General features: G+C 35.6%; 1 protein-coding gene and 1 pseudogene across 1 annotated transcript; one reads left to right on the top strand and one right to left on the bottom strand.

Moving 5' to 3' along the window:
- Positions 1-5,145: 5,145 nt before the first annotated feature.
- Positions 5,146-6,058, bottom strand: LOC147506912 (uncharacterized; annotated as a pseudogene).
- A 7,715-nt stretch (positions 6,059-13,773) lies between these two features.
- Positions 13,774-22,639, top strand: LOC147506911 (uncharacterized). Its single transcript, XM_086558954.1, has 7 exons — positions 13,774-14,203; positions 14,357-14,456; positions 16,558-16,617; positions 18,034-18,151; positions 19,861-19,943; positions 20,353-20,423; positions 22,184-22,639. The coding sequence occupies exons 1-7, from the start codon at positions 13,983-13,985 to the stop codon at positions 22,407-22,409; spliced, it is 879 nt and encodes a 292-aa protein (XP_086415080.1). The 5' UTR covers positions 13,774-13,982; the 3' UTR covers positions 22,410-22,639.
- Positions 22,640-22,897: the final 258 nt, after the last annotated feature.

Here is a 22,897-nt window from a genome sequence, read left to right as displayed (position 1 = left end):
GGTTATTACAGTTGTTGAGGATATTTTTTAACGTGGATATAACGTTCGTTCGCAAAGTTTGGTTTTCAGCATGCCGATTTTCTACCTCATGATCAGTGTCGTAGATGTACATCTGTAAATACCTTGGCCTTCTACCAACTGTAGGCAGGAGACTTCCAATCCTATGATAAATAGACGCTCTTGCACGAAATGAGTATACGCCATCCCGTCCATTTGCAAGATCTTGATCAAAATCAACACCCATCGAAGTAAATGCAAATATATGGTTGTACGACCGGATATTTTCTCTGAAATGTTGCCCAAGGTCAGTCCCATCACGAAACAGCTGAACTAATTCGGGTGGCGCCGATGGTCTAGGTAGATTTATTCTTCCTTTTGAGCAGCATATTTCAGCGGTTTCATGAACGAACTGTTTGGCTCCACAACTGCTGCAAATTCTAGGTTGAGGTAAAATGTAAGGGTGGAAGTCTTCAGGATGAACAAAATTCCTAGCACATCTATAAAACCCAGTGCTTATCCTTGACGGTATTTGGGATCGAATCGGTGCTGATGTCGTAGGAGTGTTAACATCGTGGTTATATGTAGACATTGTAAACAATCAGTTACCTCAGAAAAGCAACACTTAAAAAGTAAGAGAAAGAATAAATTAAAGGAGGAACCTAATTGCAGAATAAATAAAATGAGAAAACAGTTAAAAAATAAAAATAAAATTACTTAATTGCATGCGATTGTTAGGGATGTCTGTGTATCTAGCCTGTCGACGAATGTTGGTAAGACGTACACGCGCAGGGTGTGTTTGTGGATGAGATGCTGAAACTGGAAAACAGTGAAGTACACAAATGATTGGCAATAAACAAAGCACCCCACCCACAAAAAAAAATAAATAAATAAAAGAGAGAATTTGATTAAAAAATAAAGTTGTGCGAAGACCTTCTGCAGAAGTAGGCGAATGTGGTGTTTGGAACCGCCTTTGATATCTATTTCTATCCCTAATACTACGCAGATGTCTTCTTCGAGTATCAGATATTTGGATGTGGTCCTACACAGAAATAAAAATATAAACAAAAATGAATAATCACATACTTGGATGTGCTCCAACAAAAAAAAAATGACTAATCACAGAAGTTACTATTTGAGTAAATGCATGAAAGCAACGAAAGGAGATGGTCTATTATTGAGGCCAAGCATTCAAAGGACAACACCCTAAATTCATTTCTACTTGACGAAATATAATGCAAATATCATTCTGATTGGCCGAAGCACATTCCATAACAACCATTGCACATAATCACTGTATTTGGTAACAGGATAATCCAGCAGCCAACCAATAAAAAACTCCATTAATATTTACGTGTGATGAAGGAGAACTACCCGCCATGTGTTTGTTTTTGAAAAGGCTTACTATCCATGGAAAAACGAAATGAGAGAAAACTAACCTCATCCATTGCCAGTGCGTCTATGCAAATCCTCAAAAAGAAAGATGGAGATAAAATATCGGAGTTCGGAGGAGTTCGGTGAAGAGAGTATAAAAATCATATAAAGGAGAAGAAAAAAAAATTGGAGTTTGTAAACAGAGATGGAGAAGAGATGGAAAAGGCAGAGATGGTAGAAGGAAACAGAGATGGAGAAGAGATGGGGAATGGTTTGAAACGGTGTCTTTTGGCGCTATTATTTTGAAAAGAGAAGTAACCGGTTTTTTTTTTTGTTTTTGTTGTTTGTTGAAGGACAAACAAAGCCTTTTGGGTACCCTTGTGATTTAAAAGTTTGGGTAAAACCAAGGATACGTGAACTAAACTAAACGGTGGCTAAAGTGCCTGTATTCCAACCATGCTACCACACGACCTATATAAATGAAAAATAATTCTGTTTGTGATCTGCTTCTATGAGTCATTCCCATTGTAACAACAAATATTCCATTATTACAACAAAAGACAAATTGCATTCAAAAGCTTAGAGAAAAATTCCATAATAATAGGACTTTAGCATCTCACTTTTGATATGTTACATATCGTTTTTGATAGGTTACAAAACTCATAAATGCATTCATCCTGTTAAATGCTCAGTTGAACAGAATTCATAACGTAGTTCTTTATATCACAAAATATCCTCTTTTGGAGTTGATTTATTGCTTCATAAGTCGTCAGCCTTGGACATAATAGAAAGCCTACTCGGTCTGAATTGAAACGTATCTCTTCTTCTTGTTGGTGGCTTGTTTCGACGGGATGACTTTAAGTTTCTATTTACCAACAGCTATTCGGTAGATAAAATTTGAGTACTTGTTCCACCCGAAGAAGAGATGGTATTTGATTCTGCTGCGCCTATCTCTTCTTGACTTTTAGTTTCCTGCTGGAATATTCTTGCGAAGGCTACATCTGTAATGCGCCAGCCCATCAGTCTACTTCTTATGTAGGTTCAGCAACATTTTCTCCTCGAGTCATTCTTCCTGTTTTGGATTGTGATTGGGTAGTAACATTTTCTCCTCGAGTCGATGTAGTTCATCCCGTTTTTTCTGAGCGGCTTCTTTATGATGGAGTGTGTTAATCTCTTGAGAAAGTACATGTGTTGCTTCAGTTTTTTCTGCTTCTTCGCTGTACCACAGAGGAATAACTTTTCTTCAGGTGATTCCTAAAGAGATGCAGGGCATGTCAGAGAAATCAATAAATAAACTTCAATATAGGCGATTAGCATAAAAAAAATGTACAACTATTTTGTTTTGAGGCCTGTATTGTAGATCCTTGCAGTGATTAATAGGATTCGATGTAAGATCCCATCTAAACTTAAACCGAATAAGAACAACAGTGGACTTCAACAATGAGAAAGCTCCCACTGTCGCCTTGATCTGGCTGTCCTGCGACAAACCAATTTGCGCGACCATCTGACCAGACATGAACAGAACGCTTCTGGTACTAAGAAGCTCAGATAGAGCAGCACGAAGATATTGCAACATGTCTTGTCTAAGAATTCGGTAACAGATGGGTTTTTTCTGTTTCATTCTGGATTGTCTTATGAGGTTGAAATGTTGGCTGGCTGTGGATTAAGAGGAGACAGAAGATGAAGCAGTTCCCGAGGAGCTTGCTTGTATACCATTTCTAGAATCGTTTGCTCCCAACTATACTGCTTTCTGTATAACAATAGACCCATGAGCATGAAAGCAAGCAGGGGCCACCCCCTTCTCTCACAGTGCATCAGAAACACGAATGATATATGAAAGTTAAGATCAAAGTTAAAGAGCAAATAATTGTTTTAAATCCATAAAAATGAACAAAGAAAACATAGAAGATCAACTGAAAATCACTCTGTAAAATGTGTCAATACCTATTACCCATAATGAAATTTAAGAATGACTGGCCACAATTCCATTATTTGTCCACATGATTAAACTTTATACTTTAGGCATTGATCAAAGATTTTAAAATCCAGCTAATAGGTGGGATAATAGATCTCCTAAAACCTATGACAGATAATAGAGTCCAATAGAAAACAGATAAGGAAGCATGACCAAGAGAAGAGTTAACAATTTAGAATATCCAAGAGTTGCACATTGTTCAGCAAGTAGTGACAGACACCATTCTTTTCTTTTGACTTGTTTTCTTATAATAGTTAAAAAGCAATAAAGACACAACAACTTCTCTAAAACTCTTGAAAAATACAAAGACTGGCTAAAGACATGCACAAAATGCTTAGCACAGACGATTGGGTCGCTGCAATGGTATGACATGGCTCGTTGACAAATAAATAAACTACTCAATCTAGCCAATTTAGCAGAAGCTGGAGCTAGGCACAACAATGACAGCAAGAACAACATCAAACAATGCAGGTTTAACCAAAGATCATGCCCATACTTTAATGTTGCGCTTAGGTACATCCTGCATACCCAAAAAAAAGTCCGAGTAAAGAAATCGTCAACTGTGATGTTAGCATAATACATGCACTGATGGGAGATGTACCTGCCTTAAGAGATGCATATGTTGACGATAGGGACAGAATGGACAATAAGAATCCGCAAGACTAAATGAGAAAAAACCAAATTATTAATTACTAAACCACTACCCACAGCTTCAAGGAGAAATGTTTGAAACACTCAACCAATCAACCATATAAGACACAAATAATTAACTTAATTTAAAAAATGAAAGGATAACATCAAATTTGTTAAGGATGTGTAATATATAAATGACTTTAATTAGCACAAATAATATTAGTTTTAGTTACTTAATACAAAATTTTCAATAACAAAACACTATAAGTAAGTAACATTTCTCATTTGATCAAAATATACATTGTTTACAAATCCAACCGCATATGAAAGTATAAAACACCTCATCAAGGAAACCGTAAAAACAATTAGTATGGCATTAACATAAAAAATTCAAGGCCAATAGTAGTGCATACCTTGTCGAGAGTCTGTGTTGTAAGGGCATACAGTGGGGGGAGCCACCAATTTCATCTTAACAGGAAAATCCTCATTTCCAAAGAGCCTTAAGCTTTCCGCATGGCAGCCTGTAAAATGGAGAAGAATGGACGTAATATGTGCTACAGCAACTAAAATTTGGGCAAATAAGCTAAACAAATCATATTAGAAAAAGAAACGAAACGAATTAAAGTCAACAGTATGAGATCATGACCTTGATGTGAAGAACCACTTCCATCTGAAAACATTTCATTTCAATGTCTGTTTGTATTTTCAGCGGCTATAGGGTCATGCGCCTCCTAATGTTGATTAAAAGAGCATCATTAATCTCATCTGACACAGCGGGTACCAGCTTAGTGACATGTGTAGTGACAAATTGATAAGTTAAACAGAAACAGAATACCTTATACTACCAAATAATGAGGGGCGCGAATTGTAGTTACCTCCTTTCCATCTTGACCAACTTCCTTAATCTCGCGAAAAGTCGGGCCTCAAAATGGAGTCGATGATTCACGATTAACCCGAATGCCCGGTTAAACAATAACACTTAATCAAATTGCAAGTCGGTCCAACAACGGACTTTAAGGTGAGCATGGTCTAAGAAATACCTCATATGGATGTCCATATTTTCGGTATAGAGGCCAACCATATGCATGTCGATATTATTAAGTAAACTAATAGATAACAACCAATAACTACACTAAACAACTAATTCTATAAACAAAATCAACAATTCATAGATTAGGAACCACCGGAATAGCAACCTTAACAGGAAAAGTTTCTGGTGGAAGATTTGTAGTAAGAAGTTGTCTTAGACGACGGATTGCCTTGACCTTGTTTGCGAGAAAATCAAGCAAAGGAAGGAGTTCTTCTGTCTGAAGCGGGAAATTGGGTGAAAGCCAGAGAATAGGTCTCAATCCTTATTTGTACTCGCTCTCACAATGACTTTCCTTGCGCCGATGACTACTCTTAGAACTCAAAGATGGTTTTCTTGTATCCCTTCCTCTACGGAGTTCATCCCCTTCGCAAAGAATATATACCGAAAGTGCCTACCAAGTCCAAGTTTTCGGGAGGCTTAATCCCCAAGGAGATCACTGACCTTCTCCTCCATACAAAGTGAACTTCTAGGAGGAAGCAAAAATTTTTGTGTCTCGTGCTTGGCTTCCGGTTTTCTCCATCCACCAAATAAACACTATGCCGATGAGTAATAAACCCATCAGAAATCCCATTCTCTGGCACTGACTCTGAAGAATCTATCTTAAGGGCAAGCTCCAATTGACTCTTCTCATCCTCTGTCAACAGATAACCATAATCACTCTCCGTCTCATTGCAAGACGAGAAAAACCCATCGTCTGTGATAGCTACCCGTCTAGACTTGATGCTCACAACCACGTTATGCATATCATAAACTTAAGCTTTCCACTGCCCAAACCATTCCCGTCCAAGTTAAGTGTGGTAAAAGCACTTCTCGTGTCTGAGACATTGCAGTGACTTATTGTTGAACCTCTGCATCTTTACCTTGTGTGAGATTATGCAAAGTGAAGCAGGAAAACGAGGCTGAAAGATGAAGAATATGAAGAGCTAGACAATAAACATACCCAATCGATGAAGAGCAGATAAAGAAAGTTGATGTCTTAAAGAACGCATCAAAATGGTGCCAGCGCAAACAAATTGGAAACCAAACTTGTTCCCTAAACACAATTAAAAGTAAATTTAAAAAATAATAATTGCTGAATATTTTTTTTTTCTTTGGGAAATTATCGAAACGGTTGGTTAACTGAAAACTTTGGGCAACAGATTAGAAGACCATACCTTTCTGTTCGAGGTGGAAGTTGGGTAAAAAAGTATTGAATGATTATACCTTAAAAAAAAAGTAAGAAATAGAATAAATTTGAAGAAATAAACAAAGAGTAGATTTCAATTGGGAATGACAGAGTTGTTTTGAGTGGAATGACAGAGTTATTTTTGTCTTAAAATCGGGAGGGAGCGAAAGAACGGAGAAGACAAACGAACGGTTTAATTGGGAAACCGCGAAACAGTGTTTCTGTTTTAGGAAGAAGTTGAGTTTTATAGGCCGATTAACGGGAATACAGGAGGTAATGGCTAATTTACCCTTCGAACATGAACTGGGGAAAATTTTGTGGGTGAAACTTTCGGGTACCCTTGCGATTAAAAAGTTTGGTGTCGCTATCTGTTTTCACGTTGAGTTTTATAGTCTTGGGAAATTATTTAAATTACCAATTTACCCTTCGAACGTAAAGTGGAAAAAATTAGGTGGGTGAAACTTTTGGGTACCCTTTTGGACCAAAACATTGGGTTAAAACCGAGGATACGGGGACTAATAAACGGCGGCTAGTTTTCCCATTATATATAAGATAAATTATATGTATGGATGTTGGGGATTCTAGTTATCGGTTTAGGTTGGTTCGGATTGACAATATTCTTTATCGGTCCGCTCAATTGACCGCCTAAAAAATTACATTTATATACTTTTAAGGGAGGGAAATTGTACGATTTGAAAACAACCTCAAAAGCCTATGAAATCACATTTATCTCTGCTGGTCTCCCCATAACTTCATATACTTAATTTCATAAATTAAAGCACAAATATTAAATATATTAATTTGTCCACTAAAAGTTTAAGACCAATTATCAGACATATGCACCGTGAAATAGTTGAGAGATTAGGGGCGGAATACGAGTATCCTACCTATATTAATATCCGTTTCTCCCAAGAGGCTCATAATGAGCCACATCAACATAGTTTTTAAAATAGTCCCTATTTAAAAAATAATTACTTGACTTATTACCAAACTAACCCTGAATTTGGTCTGCTCTCTAATTTAATATAAATTAAAATTGTCTTTTCATGTGTTATGTTAAAACAAAAAACAAAGCTACGCATTATTTCATTATTTCAAATGTACGCATGGGATAAAAAAAAAACAATTTCTAAAAAACAATGGATTAGTTAATTGATATGTATTAGTTATTGGATATGGATATATATTAGTTAATAGATATGGATATGGATTAGTTAATGGATCATGATATGTATTAGTTATTGGATATGGATATGTTAAAACAAAAAACAAAGCTACCCATTATTTCATTATTTCAAATGTACGCATGGGATGAAAAAAAAAAAAAAAAAACTTAAAAACAATGGATAATAGTAAGCCTGGCCATAGGACAGGCAGATTAGCTAGTACTATATTGAAATGCTGAATTATAAGACCAGACTCACGGGCCTGGTTCAACCCAATTATGAATTGAACATCTAAACCATACGAATAGATCCTAAGAGCCAAGTCAATATTTTCCCTCTCTTATCACCTCTAATTATAAGAGAGATGAGAAATAGTCAAATTAGTTGCAACCCTATACTAAGCTTCATTAATAGCAGAGTTTCTAGAAATACAACTAAACAATATGGCATATATATTGTGATGAAAATTGTGATTCATAGTGTCATATTGTTGTTTCAAAATTAAACACTATGCTTCTTAGATTTTTTATAAATTGATGATAAAGACAGACTGCATCTTACAACAATCCAAGTGCGTGGTATCTCCATTTATTACTTTTATAAATTCCCTCTTCCAACCATTTGCCCAATCCCTATATATTTATATATTATTGTTTTTTATTTATCTAGTAATTCTATTATATATTTTTTTCAACTATTCTCTCAAGATATACAAAAAATGCGAACAACTTTATGCACCAATCAAAATGAATGGGTACCTCCACGAGGTGCAATTCTTATCGCCACATCAACTACGTCTACATCTATTTTATGGGACTTGTCTGAAATAGCTAGTGGAGCTTTTATACACCCTTAGTTTTGGAGTCACGTATATAGATTGATTGTTGGAAAAACAAAACAAATACATATATATGATAAATAAATAATCATACGATTCAATTTTAATTTGTATAAATAAATTATATACATTAGCAATCCCAAAATAAAAAGCAATGTTAAACTATATTTTCAACATAGAAACACAAACTACTATGTTATATCTCTTCTTAACACATGTAGAGTTTGCCGTTCGACCCTACAATAAATAGAGTTTAGAGTCATAATCTAAATAGAAAACAAGTGCCCAAGTTTTTTTTTTTTGGTGACAAGTGCCCAAGTTAGTTATGCCAAGGACGTTATACATCTTTTAGGTAATCGTTAAATAAAATATCTCATTTCTAGGAAATACAAATAGATCTAAGCCGAAAAATTATTATTTTTCGTTTAAAAAAAAACACACACACACACACAAACACAAACAAACAAACTTTTACTACATCTCGGCACTACCAAAAAATTATTGTGTTGGTCTCTTTTAAGTTTTTACCCCACATAACATACCAAAGTAACTAATAATTTAGACTTTGCCACTACCACAAATGATAATCAACCCATTAATGTCAAACTAAGTTAACATACTAAATCTTATAACTAATTAATTCAGTCGTCCGCATTCTCAAAATCAATGGATTTGACATTCAATACACAAAATCAATGGATACAACCATTATCACAAATCACAATAACCCATAACAAACTTTGAGTTTCATAAGAGTTTTGTTAGTATAGTGACAAGTGACTATGTTATATCTCCTGTTAAAATTTCTATAGTTCAATCCTATAGTATATAAAGTTTATAAGTCTGAATCCAAATAGAAAACAAGTGCCCATGTTATGTGAAGGACGTTATACCTCTTTCAGGTAATATTCGTTAAAGAAAAATAAACATCTATAAAAAAAAAAAAAAAAAAAAAAACAACTATTGTTTTTCATTAAAAAAAACAAAACAAAAATAATCTATTACTACATATTGGTACTACCACAAAATGATTATGCTTGTAAAGTTGAACACAAACTAGAGATCAAATAAACAAATAGTTTAAAGTTTAGTAGTACCCACAAACTAGAGATCAAATAAACAAATAGTGTAGAGTTTAGTAGTACCGCCAATGACAATCAACACATTAATGTCAAACTAAGTTAACATGTTAAATCTTAGAATCAATTACGCCGTCCACATTCTCAAAATCAATATGGATTTGACTTTTAGTACAAAGTGATTGACACGCTACAATGGGATTTAGACGGGGTAAACAAATGCACCTGAACCTGTAAATTTATTAGTAAATAAACGAGTTAACATGTTAATATTTATATTGAATGCGGGCATGCAACTACGGGTGTTAGCCACACGACGCTGTGAGAGCCATAAGGAGGAGAATGCTCGCTTAGTCATAGATATTGCAGCGCGAGATGCGGAGCTTGATGCGCTAAAGAAGGAGTTATCCCGTTACCGTAACAGTGCTTAAATTGTTCCTATCGTAATTTAGATTTGGTGTTCATGTATGTTTGCATGAAGTAGCTTGTTTGAAATCGGAATAGATAAAAACTCGCTTAATAAGTTGGATATGCTAAATGTGTAACCATCCTCATAAAATATTATACGGTGGTCTACCGTTGTCGCGACTATATTAATATAACTAAGTCACTTGATGAACAAGCGTAGTTACATTGCAAAGATTATCCAGTTGATGATCCTTGTGGAGACCAAAGGACAACCCAAAGTGCCTCATTAGTTTGGTTAATCTGAGTGTAGCTTAGATTTTGCCACCAAGGGTAGACGCTTGATGTAACCTAAACAATCACACCCAGACCAAAACGATACATTATCGTTATTGTGTTTGCATTGTTGAACCATGATACCAGGCGTAGGGCCACTGCATCACGCAAGCCGAAACTGAAGTGCAGGATGACATTCGCCACCCGAGTTTAATAAGTGTAAGAATATAAATTGTTGCATGTTGGAAGAAATTGTTATCGGCTAGTAGAGACATCAAGGAGTCTGTCAGCAAATAATAATAGATCATATGAACTATATTTCATAAAAAATATGCCCCCAAGTAGGTTTTGACACGATAGAAAACTTATGGACTAAACACTTAGAACCGCATGGTGTAGTGGGCAACTTATGGACTACATTATTATTATTATTATTATTATTTTGTATGGCGGGCATGAAGAAGGAAAATAAGTGAGTGGCATGAACGTCAATGACCGAATAAGACTTATTATGTAATGGGTATGTGAAAGTGGTGGCTTAATAATATAATATAAGATTTATATTGTAGTAAATTGTGAGAAAACACTTAACAAATAAAAGTGAAATACTTATCTGAATGTCTGGAGGTAAGATTGTAATCATCATGTTTGAAGATCATATCTAAGATTTGATTAGATCTGGTTGTAGCTTTCCCGTGACACCATATTATAGAAGTCTTAAGTTTTGAACTAACTCCATAATTTGTTCTACATGCCAATGTTTCTTTATACGACAACATAAACTTTCCCTATCAGTTTTATAAAACTTATGACGCTGCTATTTTTCTTTTAATTTCGTAAGTATTGTTGCGCATCACACTCTCGTGATTGTAATTGAACTTTATACTTGATTTTCTTTGGTATGATTATGAACGTCCAATCTGCCATATTGGAAGTTTGAACCAAATTGGCCTGGTAGAGAACAGGAACTTCTTGGTCCAACTCTCCACAGACGGCGCCAAAGAATATCGAGGCAAAATGTTAACCCGACACTCCCGATGTAGTGGTGCTTTCGAAAACTCCAAAGAGATGGGGATTAAGTTTTTTTGAAGAAGAGATACTACACCAATATTTTGGTTTCCTACGTAGTTCAGAATTTGGGATCAAGTCTTTTAAAACGTAGTTTTGGAGGCTGCAGAAGCCTCTGTATATATAGTCATCTCCTGCATTGGCGGTCAAGAAAGTAATTTTCGGAAGTTGCCTTCCTTGATGAATCATAGTATGATTTTATCTAAAATAGAATCATTTTCCGAGATTTCATTCTATCTCTGTACAAGATCTTATCGGATTGCATTAAGATTTATCGCCTCCGTGGATCGGGTTACTGGATCAGAATCATCCAGACAAATTGGATGAACTTGGGCCACCCAGATAGGCCCTGGACTAGTTCACAAAAGTGTTTATTTGACAGCCACCGAACTAATCCGCCGTGGATCGGGTTACTGGATCAAAATCATCCAGACAGATTGAATGAACTTGGGCCACCCGAATAGTTCCTAGACCAGTTCACAAAAGTGTTTATTTGACAGCCACCGAACTAATCCGCTGTTGGTCTCACTCCTGGTCTATAGTCTGAATACATTCTTGGACCGAAAACTTTGACCGAAAATATGATGTAGGATACTCGAGTTTAATAAGTGTAAGAATATAAATTGTTGCATGTTGGAAGAAATTGTTACCGGCTAGTAGAGACATTAAATAATCTGTCAGCAAATAATAATAGATCATATGAACTATATTTCATAAAAAATATGCCCCCTAAGTAGGCTTTGACATGTTAGAAAACTTATGGACTAAACACTTAGAACCGCATGGTGTAGTGGGCAACTTATGGACTACGCGTTGTTGTTTTTTTGTTTTTTTTTTTTTTTTGTTTTGTTTTGTTTTGTTTTGTTTTGTTTTGTTTTTTTTTTTTTTTTTTTTTGCGGGCACGAAGAGGAAAAATAAGTGAGTGACATTTTATTTTTTATTTATTTGTTTTTTTTATTTTGTGCGGGCATGAAGAACAAAAATAAGTGAGTGGCATAAATGTCAATGACCGAATAAGACTTATTATGTAATGAGTATGTGAAAGTGATGACTTAATAATATAATATAAGATCTATATTGTAGTAAATTGTGAGAAAACACCTAACAAATAAAAGTGAAATACTTATCTGAAGGTATGAAGGTAAGATTGTAATCATCATGCTCGAAGATCATATCTAAGATTTGATTAGATCTGGTTGTGCTTTCCCGTGACACCATATTATAGAAATCTTAAGTTTTGAACTAATTCCATAATTTGTTGGTTGAGCATTAGATCTTCTCTGCATGCCAATGTTTCCTTAGACTACAACATAAACTTTTTCCATCAGTTTTATAAAACTTCTAATGCTGCTATTTTTGTTTTAATTTCGTAAGTATTGTCGCGCATCATACTCTCGTGATTGTAATTGAATTTTATACTGGATTTTCTTTGGTATGATTATGAACGTCTAATATGCCATATTGGAAGTTTGAACCAAATTGGCTTGGTAGAGAACAAGAACTTCTTGGTCCCACTCCCCACAAGCGACGCTAAAGAATGTCGGGGCAAAAAGTTAACCCGACATTCCCAATGTAGTGGTACTTCCGAAAACTCGAAAAGAGATGTGGATTAGGTTTTTTTGAAGAAGAGATATTGTACCAACGTTCTGATTGTCTATGTACCCAGTAAATAATCCGGGATCAAGTCTCTTAAAACGTAGTTTTGGAGGCTGTAGAAGCCTCCGTATATATAGCCATCTCCTGCCTTGGTGGCCAAGAAAGTAATTATCGGAGATTGCCTTCCTTGATAAATCATAGTATCATTTTATCTAAAATAGAATCATCGCAAATCGGGTTATTGGATCAGAATCATCAAGACAGATTGGATCAATGAACTTGGGCCACCCGGATGGTCCCTGGACCTGTTGTGAACTCTTACGGATTAGTAGACGGGATGATCCAAAAGTGTTTATCTGAAAGCTATCAAACTATTACTTTATGAACCGAAAATGTGATGTAGGATACTCACATTTACACAAAATCAATGGATCTAACCATCCACAGTAAGTCAAAACAGACTTTTAATTTTAGTAGAGTTTAGTTAGTACCAAAAAACAGTGGCCATCACGAAACAAATATTTCTGGTAACGAGCACGTTTGGAACGATGTCTGGTAGATGTATGTTAATTTGTTGGTAACTAGGGTATGCGCGCGTACGTCACCTCGACCTCGACGCCACCGACATTACTCGACAACTCATCGCCATTTCTTCGCCGCAAATGATTTTAGGCGAAAATATTCGGCAAGACAAGACCGGTAACAACAACTCAATTTATAAATACACCAAATCCCACTACCCATTATCTATAAGCCCAAATCAATTGGAGGCGCTTAACGGTTTATGGGCTAGCCAAACAATTTATAAGTCCAGCTGCAATTATTGACTTTTGGTTGATTTTTAGATAGATTCTATAGTATTGATTACACTTAACAAAATTACACAAACTCTCCAAACACTTGGATCTGCCATGTCACAACTTAGAAAAGACAATGGGAACTATTGGATGGAGTCTCTGTGGACTCCATACCATTGCTTTTTATTAGATAGATAATTATCTTTTAACTCGAGTCAAATCTGAGATTAATCAATCACAATTAATTTGTTTGTTTGAAACCCTAATAATTGGTTAAAAATATCCGAATTATTGGTTGAAATTCGAAATCTGAGGTGGAGTGGTAGAGTAGGGCGGCCCATATGAAAAGAACACGTGTCGGGATTTAATTGGCAGGATCGGAAAGATCCGTAGAGACTAGAGAGAGCTAAAGGGAGCCAAAATAAAATCATCCGTCTATTTTTATTTATTTATTTATTTTTCTTTCTCTTTCAATTTTGTCATCAGTCTCATTCTTCTTCTTCTTCTTCTTCAAAACCTTCCAATGGCAGCAAGCGCGAATCCACCTGGAAACAATCAAGAAAACAACGGCAGCAATAATTACAATGGCCATAATGGCGTTGTGAATGGTGGCAACAAGTCATCTTCTGAGAATCATCCTCATCCAGCTCCTCCTCCCAGGGCTTTGAAGCACAGTCCAGAACCAGGTCTTTCCTCAAAATGGACTTCTGAAGAGCAGACTATCTTGGACGAAGGCCTTATCAAGTATTCAAATTTCCCACTGTTTTTTTAACTACTATCAAGTAACAACATTTTTTAGCTCTATAATATCATGTTAGTTAATGCTTTTCTTGCTTATATGTTCTTCCTCTGTAACCCAGTGCTGTTTTTCACTGCTCTTCTTATATGCTTTTCCAGATATGCTTCTGAAATACCCATGGCTCGCTATACAATGATTGCAGCGTCCTTGCATGACAAAACAGTACGCGATGTCGCCTTGCGTTGTAGATGGATGACTGTAAGTTTACATATTTAAATATTTTCCACTTTTACTGTTTCTTAGTTGCTTCTACTTGCAATTGCAGTATCCGGTTGTTTTAACTATTCAATTTTTGTATGCTGTATTTGCAAGCTAATGTTATATATTTGGTTTACATAATGCTTCTCTTTGGACACGAACCAAACAATACAAGTATGTCTGGTCTTCTGATTTAAACCATTGATGTACCTGCACAGGCCTCATTTTATTTTGTTTATTTTAAAATTAGTTCTACATATATGCAACTCAGTGGTGCCGTTTCCGATCTAAGCTACCCCTTATAAAGAATTACTTAAACAAGAATAAATTTACTAACATATAGATTTTCCCTTATGAATTACATTTCTGAGTTTAAGAACCTACTTGAATATAAGACTGATTTTTTCTTGTTTTGTTTTGGCATTATCTTCTAGTCATGAAGATTGCAGTCTCCACACTTAACAATTTCTACATTTATAGGAAACGGATAAAAATTTAAAGAATCTACAACAGCCATTAGCTCTAAAAATCTCTTCCAACTTTTTATGAAGTTATAAATTTTGGTCTGGTCTGATGTTTGCGATAATGATCATTTGGTGGCAAAATAATTTTCCCTCAGCCTTCAACTTTTCTCAAGAAAAAGAAGGATGGGGGGTTGTCATCTACCCTCCAAATGATGTGCTTTTAGTAACTTTCAGTTCTACTTTTTGAACACGAGGCTTAGGCCTGCTGTTTTCATGCTTTGGAAGTTGAGGTTTGTACTTGATAAAACAACTGGTATCACATTTTGAAGAAAACTAATTGATGAAACTTCAATGACTATTGTATGTGTATTCTTGGTAATGATCTTTTCTTGAAATATAGTCCCATATCGGGCATGTAAAGACTTTCATCAGAATATAATAGATCCTGGGGCCTCCTTGCATTGTGAATTGGTTATAGTTGGAAGTTTCAAATTTAAGATGGTATCCGAGCATGCTATTATATATCACCAATCGCCAAACAACTTACTTGCTCCACATCACCAAATACAATTAGTCCACATGCTTGGTTCAAGTCACGCCACAGGCGAGGGGGATGTTAAGATATATAGTTCAACATTGGGCATGTAAAGCCTTGCATTGCAATATAGCTTGGCTCAAGTCACGCCATGCTTGAACTGGCGTGTATATATATATATATATATATATATATATATATATATATATGATGGAGGCCATTGTATAAATATGGGAGGGATCCATATACAACACTTTTTATACAATGACCTCCATCTCACCTTACAAATTTACTTACGACTTGATTTTTTGTGGATGTCATCTTCCTACCATAGAGAACATCATTGCAAAAAATGGCCTCATTTGGAAATTTCTAAAGATGCCAAAAGAGGGTTGCAAAATTTTAAATCCTGACCGTTAAAATAAATCACATTTTCAAATCAAGTTTTGAAAGGGTTAGAAATTTTAGAATGATATGAAATTTTGTGGATATGATCTCTATAGCGGTAAGATCATACCCACAAAGTATTAGTCATTAATACAACTTATAAAAGGGTGTTGTATAAACTGTTGTATATGGATCCCTCCCCCCATATATATATCGGGCATGTAAAGCCTTGCATTTGAATATAAAAGATCGTTGGTTCGCTCCACTTGATCATTGCCATTTAGTTTGATTTGGATGCTCCAACTCGAAGATCTTTTCTATTTGGTGGAACCTTCCTTCTCCTTTAACTGTTGAGTGATATTGAGGGAGAGATAGCTCTTTGCCTCATGTCTAAGGAGGAAGTCTAGTTATCACCATGTTAACTGTGTATAGTTGTAGAAATTTGTTTCTAGGCAAGAGATTATTAATGAGTGAAGGTGGGCACACCATCCACCCCCTCACCTTTTCTCTCTATTATTTTTCTGTTTTTCCAGTTTTCCTTGTAAATACTCCCATTGTAACATAGTTATGTCATCAATGCCAAAGATCCCCAACATTTTCACTTACATATCTATCTTGAAATGTAACTGAATCTCACACAATAAGTATTATGATTTTTTTGTTATTATGCTGATGTCATTATATGGATACTTAAATGCATTTGTCCCTTTTACAGAAGAAGGAGAGCGGTAAGAGAAGGAAAGAAGACATGTCGAGGAAAAGCAAAGATAAAAAGGTAAGCTTTACTGTGATATTTGAGTTTCTGATCTTAACATATAATTGGTGTTTTTATTTTGTATTCCCATTTATATGCCAAACCATCACTTAGTGAATTGATTTTTTTTATCAGTAAGTTATAGACGGTTATGTATAAGTGCAATTAAGCAATTAAGTGGAAAAGAAAAAGGGTGAGTACTCAATTAAATCTTTGCGCATGTGAACCACATATTCTCAAGGGATTTGTTGTGGGTCGGAACTACAATTTGGAGAAATTGAATTCAGCCCGTGATTTCAATGGGTCATGGTTTATGTAAAAGGACTTTGGGGATCTACATAACCTCTTCTTAATATCACACTTGACAGACCATCCTAAAGTATTTATTTCAATCTGTTTTATTACTTTTTTTTTGACATTTTCTTCATATGTTTTTTCAGTGTCAATACTTGCTCATTTTATTAAATCTTTTCTCCTCTTTAACTGCGCAAGTCTTCATCTCTTCCCTTTTAATATTATCTTGCTTTGTTGTCTCCTTTGGCACATTCATCATTATTTTGTTTATCTTCCCTCCGGAAAAAGAAGCCAACATGATTCAGTCCACTAAGGTCTTGGTTTGGTAATATCCACCAATAAGTATTGTGTGGTTGTCATACAAAACAATTTCAAGAATAATCATACATTTTTTTTTTTGCTTCTTATGAGTCTTTTGATTTAGAGGAAGCTTCTTTGAGTCTTTTGTTGCTAGATGGGACCGTCTTATGTTTTTAGACATGGGGTGATGGTGCATGTCTGGGGTTTTTTGTTTTTTTCTTCTTATGATTTGTTTCATCGCTTGTAAATATTTATTTTTTGGTTGTTCTCTTGTAATGTAGGCCTTCTCAGCTTACTTTTCTTTTATTAATGGAATATCACTTTTTACCGAGCAAAAAAAAAAAAAAAGTAATCATACATGCCCAAACAATTTCGGTACTATCACACACAGACAATTAAAAAAAACAAGGAAGGGAAAATAAATAGTCAGAATAACCTTATTTCAAGTGATAGTTTGCAGACTTATTCTTTAATTGTTTCCAAATACTGGGAATGAGATCTCTCTAGATTGAGAGGCGCAACTTGACTGGTTTCTGTATTTAGTGATGATTTTAAGAACATGGGCGTGTTGTTTGGCTTTCCCTAAGGCCCCACAATGTCTTGAGCCACCCCTGAATGCAAGTTACGTGGCTAATTGAAAACTTCATTGCATGCCTAGGTTTCAAAACCAGCTTACCTGTCTGAAAGAGAGGAAAGAAATCGAAGAAAAGTAAAAAAGGAAAAGAATAGTTTCAACCACTTCTATTTGCACAGTTCTTCTATAATTTTCTTTTGTTTTTACTATGCAAAAAAGTGCTTTGACACCCAAAAATTAAGAAGGTTTATGTCGGATTTGTGTCTCAGGAAAGAACTACAGATCCTTCAGTGAAGTCATCAGCTCATTTAGCAATACGCCCAAGTGTTCCTCCATATGCTCCACCAATGATCCCTGTGGACAATGATGATGGCATTTCATATCAAGGTTTGCTTCATGTTTTTTTTTTTTTCAGTTTAGCTCATTGTACAAAACTGAACTTTTATGTTGTGATTGAAAGAAGTTGCTATCCTTGATGACTGTAAGGATTGTGTTAGTTATTGCCATGTCATTTGGGCGCTTAGGTCTTCTTGCTATGCTTCTAACCTGTGTATCTAACCTCTGTATTGTATGCACATATTGGTTCCTGATGAAATTGAATCCTAAATAATTTTTTATAATTAATTGGTTGTTCCTCCCTTGACTGACCTTCAACATGCATTTGATTTGATTTATCTCAAAAAAGTCACTTTCATCGTTGATGATGGAACTTCTAGACGATATTATACGTAGGGAATTTTATCTCGCGATAGTTTCCTCTTTGGAATGATGGAGAAATGCTGGAAGGTAGTTTTTAAGTAAAAGTTATCAACAGAGAAAGCAAAGATAAGTTTATCTTCTTAAACTAGGCTGCAAACAGCCAAACCATCTCAATTGACCTTCCCTCAGTTAATCAATCTGTGAAGCTGCTGCTGCACTATCCTGAAAGCGCTCATTCTTAACTGCATTAGTCCACCCATCCATCTCATCGTCCTCATCACTGCTTACATTATACTTATGAACATGGTTATCAGTTCCATAACAGTTCGCACTCCGCAGTGTTATTAATAAGTGCTCCTGCTTCAGGCTTATAGAGTATATACTTTTATTTTTCATCGAAGTTAATTGTTTTCCACTAATAACCTATGAATACTTGTTTGTGAGTTAAAACAAGTAGCTTAGTTGGTAAGGTCTGAGGGAGTTGTTACCACAGAGCCCCGACTTGAGTTCAAAAGTCGCTAGTACACAGTGTCGGACACAGCATAAAACTGAAACAAATCCAATTGAAGTTTGTTTACATGTGTTCGAAAACAGCGCAGGGTACAACTGCAGCTTCAACGTTGCAAATATTTTGGGATAGGATCTGTCCTTGTTAAATAGATTACATTCCACATGGCGTAAGCCATTTAGAAACAACTGTTGGCCTTAGTTGCAGTGAGTTTGACTATTTAAGTTGATTTAACTCTGCAGTGTTATTAGTAAGTGCTTTGCTTCGGTCTTATAGAGTAGATACTTTTATTTTTCATTGAAGTTAATTGTTTTCCACAGATAACCTTTGAATACGTGTTTGTGAGTTAAAACAAGTAGCTTAGTTGGTAAAGTTTGAGGGAGTTGTTACCACAGAGCACCGACTTGAGTTCAAAAGTTGCTAGTACATTAATATTTCTACCTATCAAATTAAGAGACTATATGCAAGGACCTGTGTCTATTCCTATAAAAGTCCTGTATGGGCATCCTTGATTATTGTTGTGATTTGTTTGGTACTCCTGTGAGGATCTACACATCATTTGGGAAAAATAAGGAGATATGTGCAAAATTTTTACTTGAAGGTTGCGTGATTGGTTGGAAAACACCTGGGAGATGGAGATATCCATAACACATACGTATTGTAGAGAACCTATGAAAAAGAAAATACCTACCCTTACCTTTACTGTAGAAAAATGCATGTATGCTATTCTTCAATCAACTTAGTGTGGGCTGAGTTTACTTCTTATCAGAAGATACTTAAGTGTTTCCATCATTTTTTTTTGTGACCACAAATATGGTATTGAACTATGTATAGTCCTTGCTTATTCTTGCTATGCGTCATTTAAATTTTTTATTTGGTTTCTTTTCAGCAATAGGTGGCCCTACAGGACATTTGCTCGAGCAAAACGCACAGGTTTTCGAACAAATTTCGGCAAATTTTGCAACTCTACAGGTATCTTCTTACTTTCTTGGTGACATCATTTCTACATAATGACATAACACCATAAACTATTTCATGTATGTTCAGTACCTCATTCTGAAAACCAAAGTAAATTTGAAGCAAACCAAGACATGCCGCAACGCCTGGCCATTATTGACATAATTCTTGGTTATGAAGTATCAACTGTTTGACCAAGTCTCAAAGCCATTACATTAATAATTTGTGTTATATCACGTTACCATTATAGTTGTTACCACCAGCTTTTGGCTATATATGTACATACTTTTATGTTGTCACGGGCTAGGATTCTGAGGATTGGTTTTCTCTTTTTTCTAGTTTTAACATGGAACATGCATTCTTTTGAAACAAGGCGGAACATATAATTCTAGACTGTATGAGCTGACAATTTGTCTTCTTGCAGATTCACGATGTTCATAAGAACATCAATCTCTTCTGTCAGACGCGGGATAATATTCTCACAATAATGAACGAGTACGTATTTATTTATCTCCTGGCTCTTGTAAGAATTACATTTTGTCAGAAGTTTGTTTGCAACATGGGTACACAGTGTCAGACACAGCATAAAACTGAAACAAAACCAATTGATTGTTTACATGTGTTTGAACACACAACGCAGGGTACAACTGCAGCTTCACCCCGGCAAATATTTTGGGATAGGGTCTGTCCTTGTTTGATAGATTACATTCCACATGATGTAAGCCATTTAGAAACAACTGTTGGCCTTAGTTGCAGTGAGTTAGACTATTTAAGTTGTTTTTAAAAAATAAATAAAAATGCCACGTAACTAAAACCCCCCCTCCCCCCCCCTGCTCTTTCCATTTGAGCCCAATCCTTGTGCAAAGGGTTGACTTATCGTGAGTAAAGTAACTCTCAGCACCCCCATATGTTCTGTATTTAACGTTTAAAGTATTGTTTGACAATATCAGTAAGGGTATTGTTTGACGACAACAGTAAGGGCATTGGTGTTTAGAAAATGGCTTAGTAAGGCATCCGTGTTGAACATTCAAATTCAAATTTATATTCTTAGCGATATTATTCACATAAAGCCTCTCTTTTTTTTCTTTTATAGAGAGAGGAACTAGAAAAGAATTAAGCCTAATTTGAGCAATGTGGGAGTAAATCCCCATATTCTAAGAAGAGACTATGTAGACTCCCTCTAAGGCTCTTATGCCTATACGGTCGCCTCCGGCTGGGTTCTTTGCTTTCTATATGCTGGTTTCCTGCTGGTGTTTCTGGCAACTGAACTTTTGCTGGAAAAATGCTAAAATAGGTTTTTTGACTTTTCTCCAGCAAAGTTAGTTCTGCTCACATCTCTCTTTTGCTTTGTCCTTGAATGCTTAATTTTTGTTGTTGTTGCTGCTGTTCAATATCAATCTGGTTATCAATTTGCTTTCTGTTATTCATTTGGTAATGCTGTTAGTGTTCCTCCACAATGAAGCTGCAAGTTACTAGCTTTTGTTATGTACTCCAAGCAGACAATCAGAGTTTGAATGTTCAGCTTCAAGGGGAGTACAGTAAGTGTAGGTAATTAGGGGCGAATGTCGGTGGCGTCAAATAGTGCCAAGTCCTTCTAGTTCATCTATATAAAAGTAAAGAAAGGCTTTATGTAACTTGTGTCTTTAAGAAATATGAATATGTAATTGACATTGAATGTTAAAAACAGTTTTCATCAGTAATGTTTTCTTTAGGGAGCCTTTCTAGTTTGGTTTGATCTCTTTTGCTCAGGAAAAAAAAATCACTTTTCTAAGGTTTCTAGTTTAGTTGAAGTTTGTATTTTACATTGAAATTAACTAAAATCTTCTACTTGTCATATTTTTCTAGTGAAAATACGGTGAAGATTAAAGAAGTTGCTAATGAATCATCTTGAAAAGAAAACTATTGGATCCCGTGTATCTTTAGCTGATATTGAGCTCTGTGTGTGCGTCCGCGTGCTCTGCCTTGTCATATTCTGGTTAAGACTTGAACTTCTGCCTTAGTCAATAACCAGGATTCTAATTTGATACTTCATTTGAGAATTGAGATCATAGAAGTATATAGAACGTAATCTATAAAATCTGTGTTATCACGAGAGTTTTTTTTCCCCTCTCTTTTGGTTGCAGGATTGCTCTAGCAGCATAGATCAATAGTATCAATTTTCATGGCCTTGCACTTATTGATGGTCATTATTATTATAGGTTTTACACTGTCTCTTGATTTATGAAATTGCTTGCCCTTTTATTTGAACTTCACAGCTTGAATGACATGCCTGGGATAATGAAGCAGATGCCACCTCTACCAGTTAAGGTGAACGAAGAACTTGCGAACACGATCCTTCCGAGGCCAACCCGCCCGATGCAATCGTGGATTGTTATATGTTCATCAGTTGGGGCCTCTTTAACTATTTCGTCAGTTGGATACTCGAGTCCAGTTTTGGAATCCAGGTCTCTGTCTGATTTAAATATTGCCCCAAAATTGTAAATTCTTGTTTTTCTTTATGAATGTGTTGATGGGAAGTTGTGTAGGGATGGGTGAAAAAGGAGAGATGGTTCTGATTTTCATTATTTGGAGTGCTTTTATAGTGAGGATATAATAAGCAGTTAGAACTTAGTTTAAGGTTAATCACAGTAAGGTAACTCGTTGTAATAAGTGCACATACATGTTCCCTTTTCCTGTAGTAATAATAGATAGAAGGAAAAATATGTGACAAATAATGTGGCTATATTTATTTCAGGCACATATGTGGAGTAAACAGAGGAAAGTTTGAGGTGCTCTCTTTTCTGTTTTCCTTTCCTAGTCTGGCGTGTAAGCATTTCTTTAGGTGTTGAAGAAGATTTCACATGCTAGGTAGAAATGCAAAACCCGAGCGTAGTTCAAATTTAGAAATGATGAGCATTGCGACTTTGGTATTGTTGCCTGTTGGTACCGTTGCACCCTCTCCCCCTCCCCCACTCTGGTTTGGGCTCGTG

The sequence above is a fragment of the Coptis chinensis genome, chromosome 4, assembly GCF_015680905.1.
Source record: "Coptis chinensis isolate HL-2020 chromosome 4, ASM1568090v1, whole genome shotgun sequence".
NCBI classification, from domain to species: Eukaryota; Viridiplantae; Streptophyta; class Magnoliopsida; order Ranunculales; family Ranunculaceae; genus Coptis; species Coptis chinensis.
Note: the sequence above shows the minus strand (reverse complement) of the source record. Positions and strands in the feature narration are given on the sequence as shown.

What these genes read in the sequence shown, in the direction of transcription:
- LOC147506911 (XM_086558954.1), top strand. Translation starts at nt 13,983, where the DNA reads ATGGCAGCAAGCGCGAATCCACCTGGAAACAATCAAGAAAACAACGGC. An exon ending in TTGGACGAAGGCCTTATCAA is followed by an intron (nt 14,204 to 14,356) that starts GTATTCAAATTT and finishes ATGCTTTTCCAG; the next exon opens with ATATGCTTCTGAAATACCCA. An exon ending in CAAATTTTGCAACTCTACAG is followed by an intron (nt 19,944 to 20,352) that starts GTATCTTCTTAC and finishes GTCTTCTTGCAG; the next exon opens with ATTCACGATGTTCATAAGAA.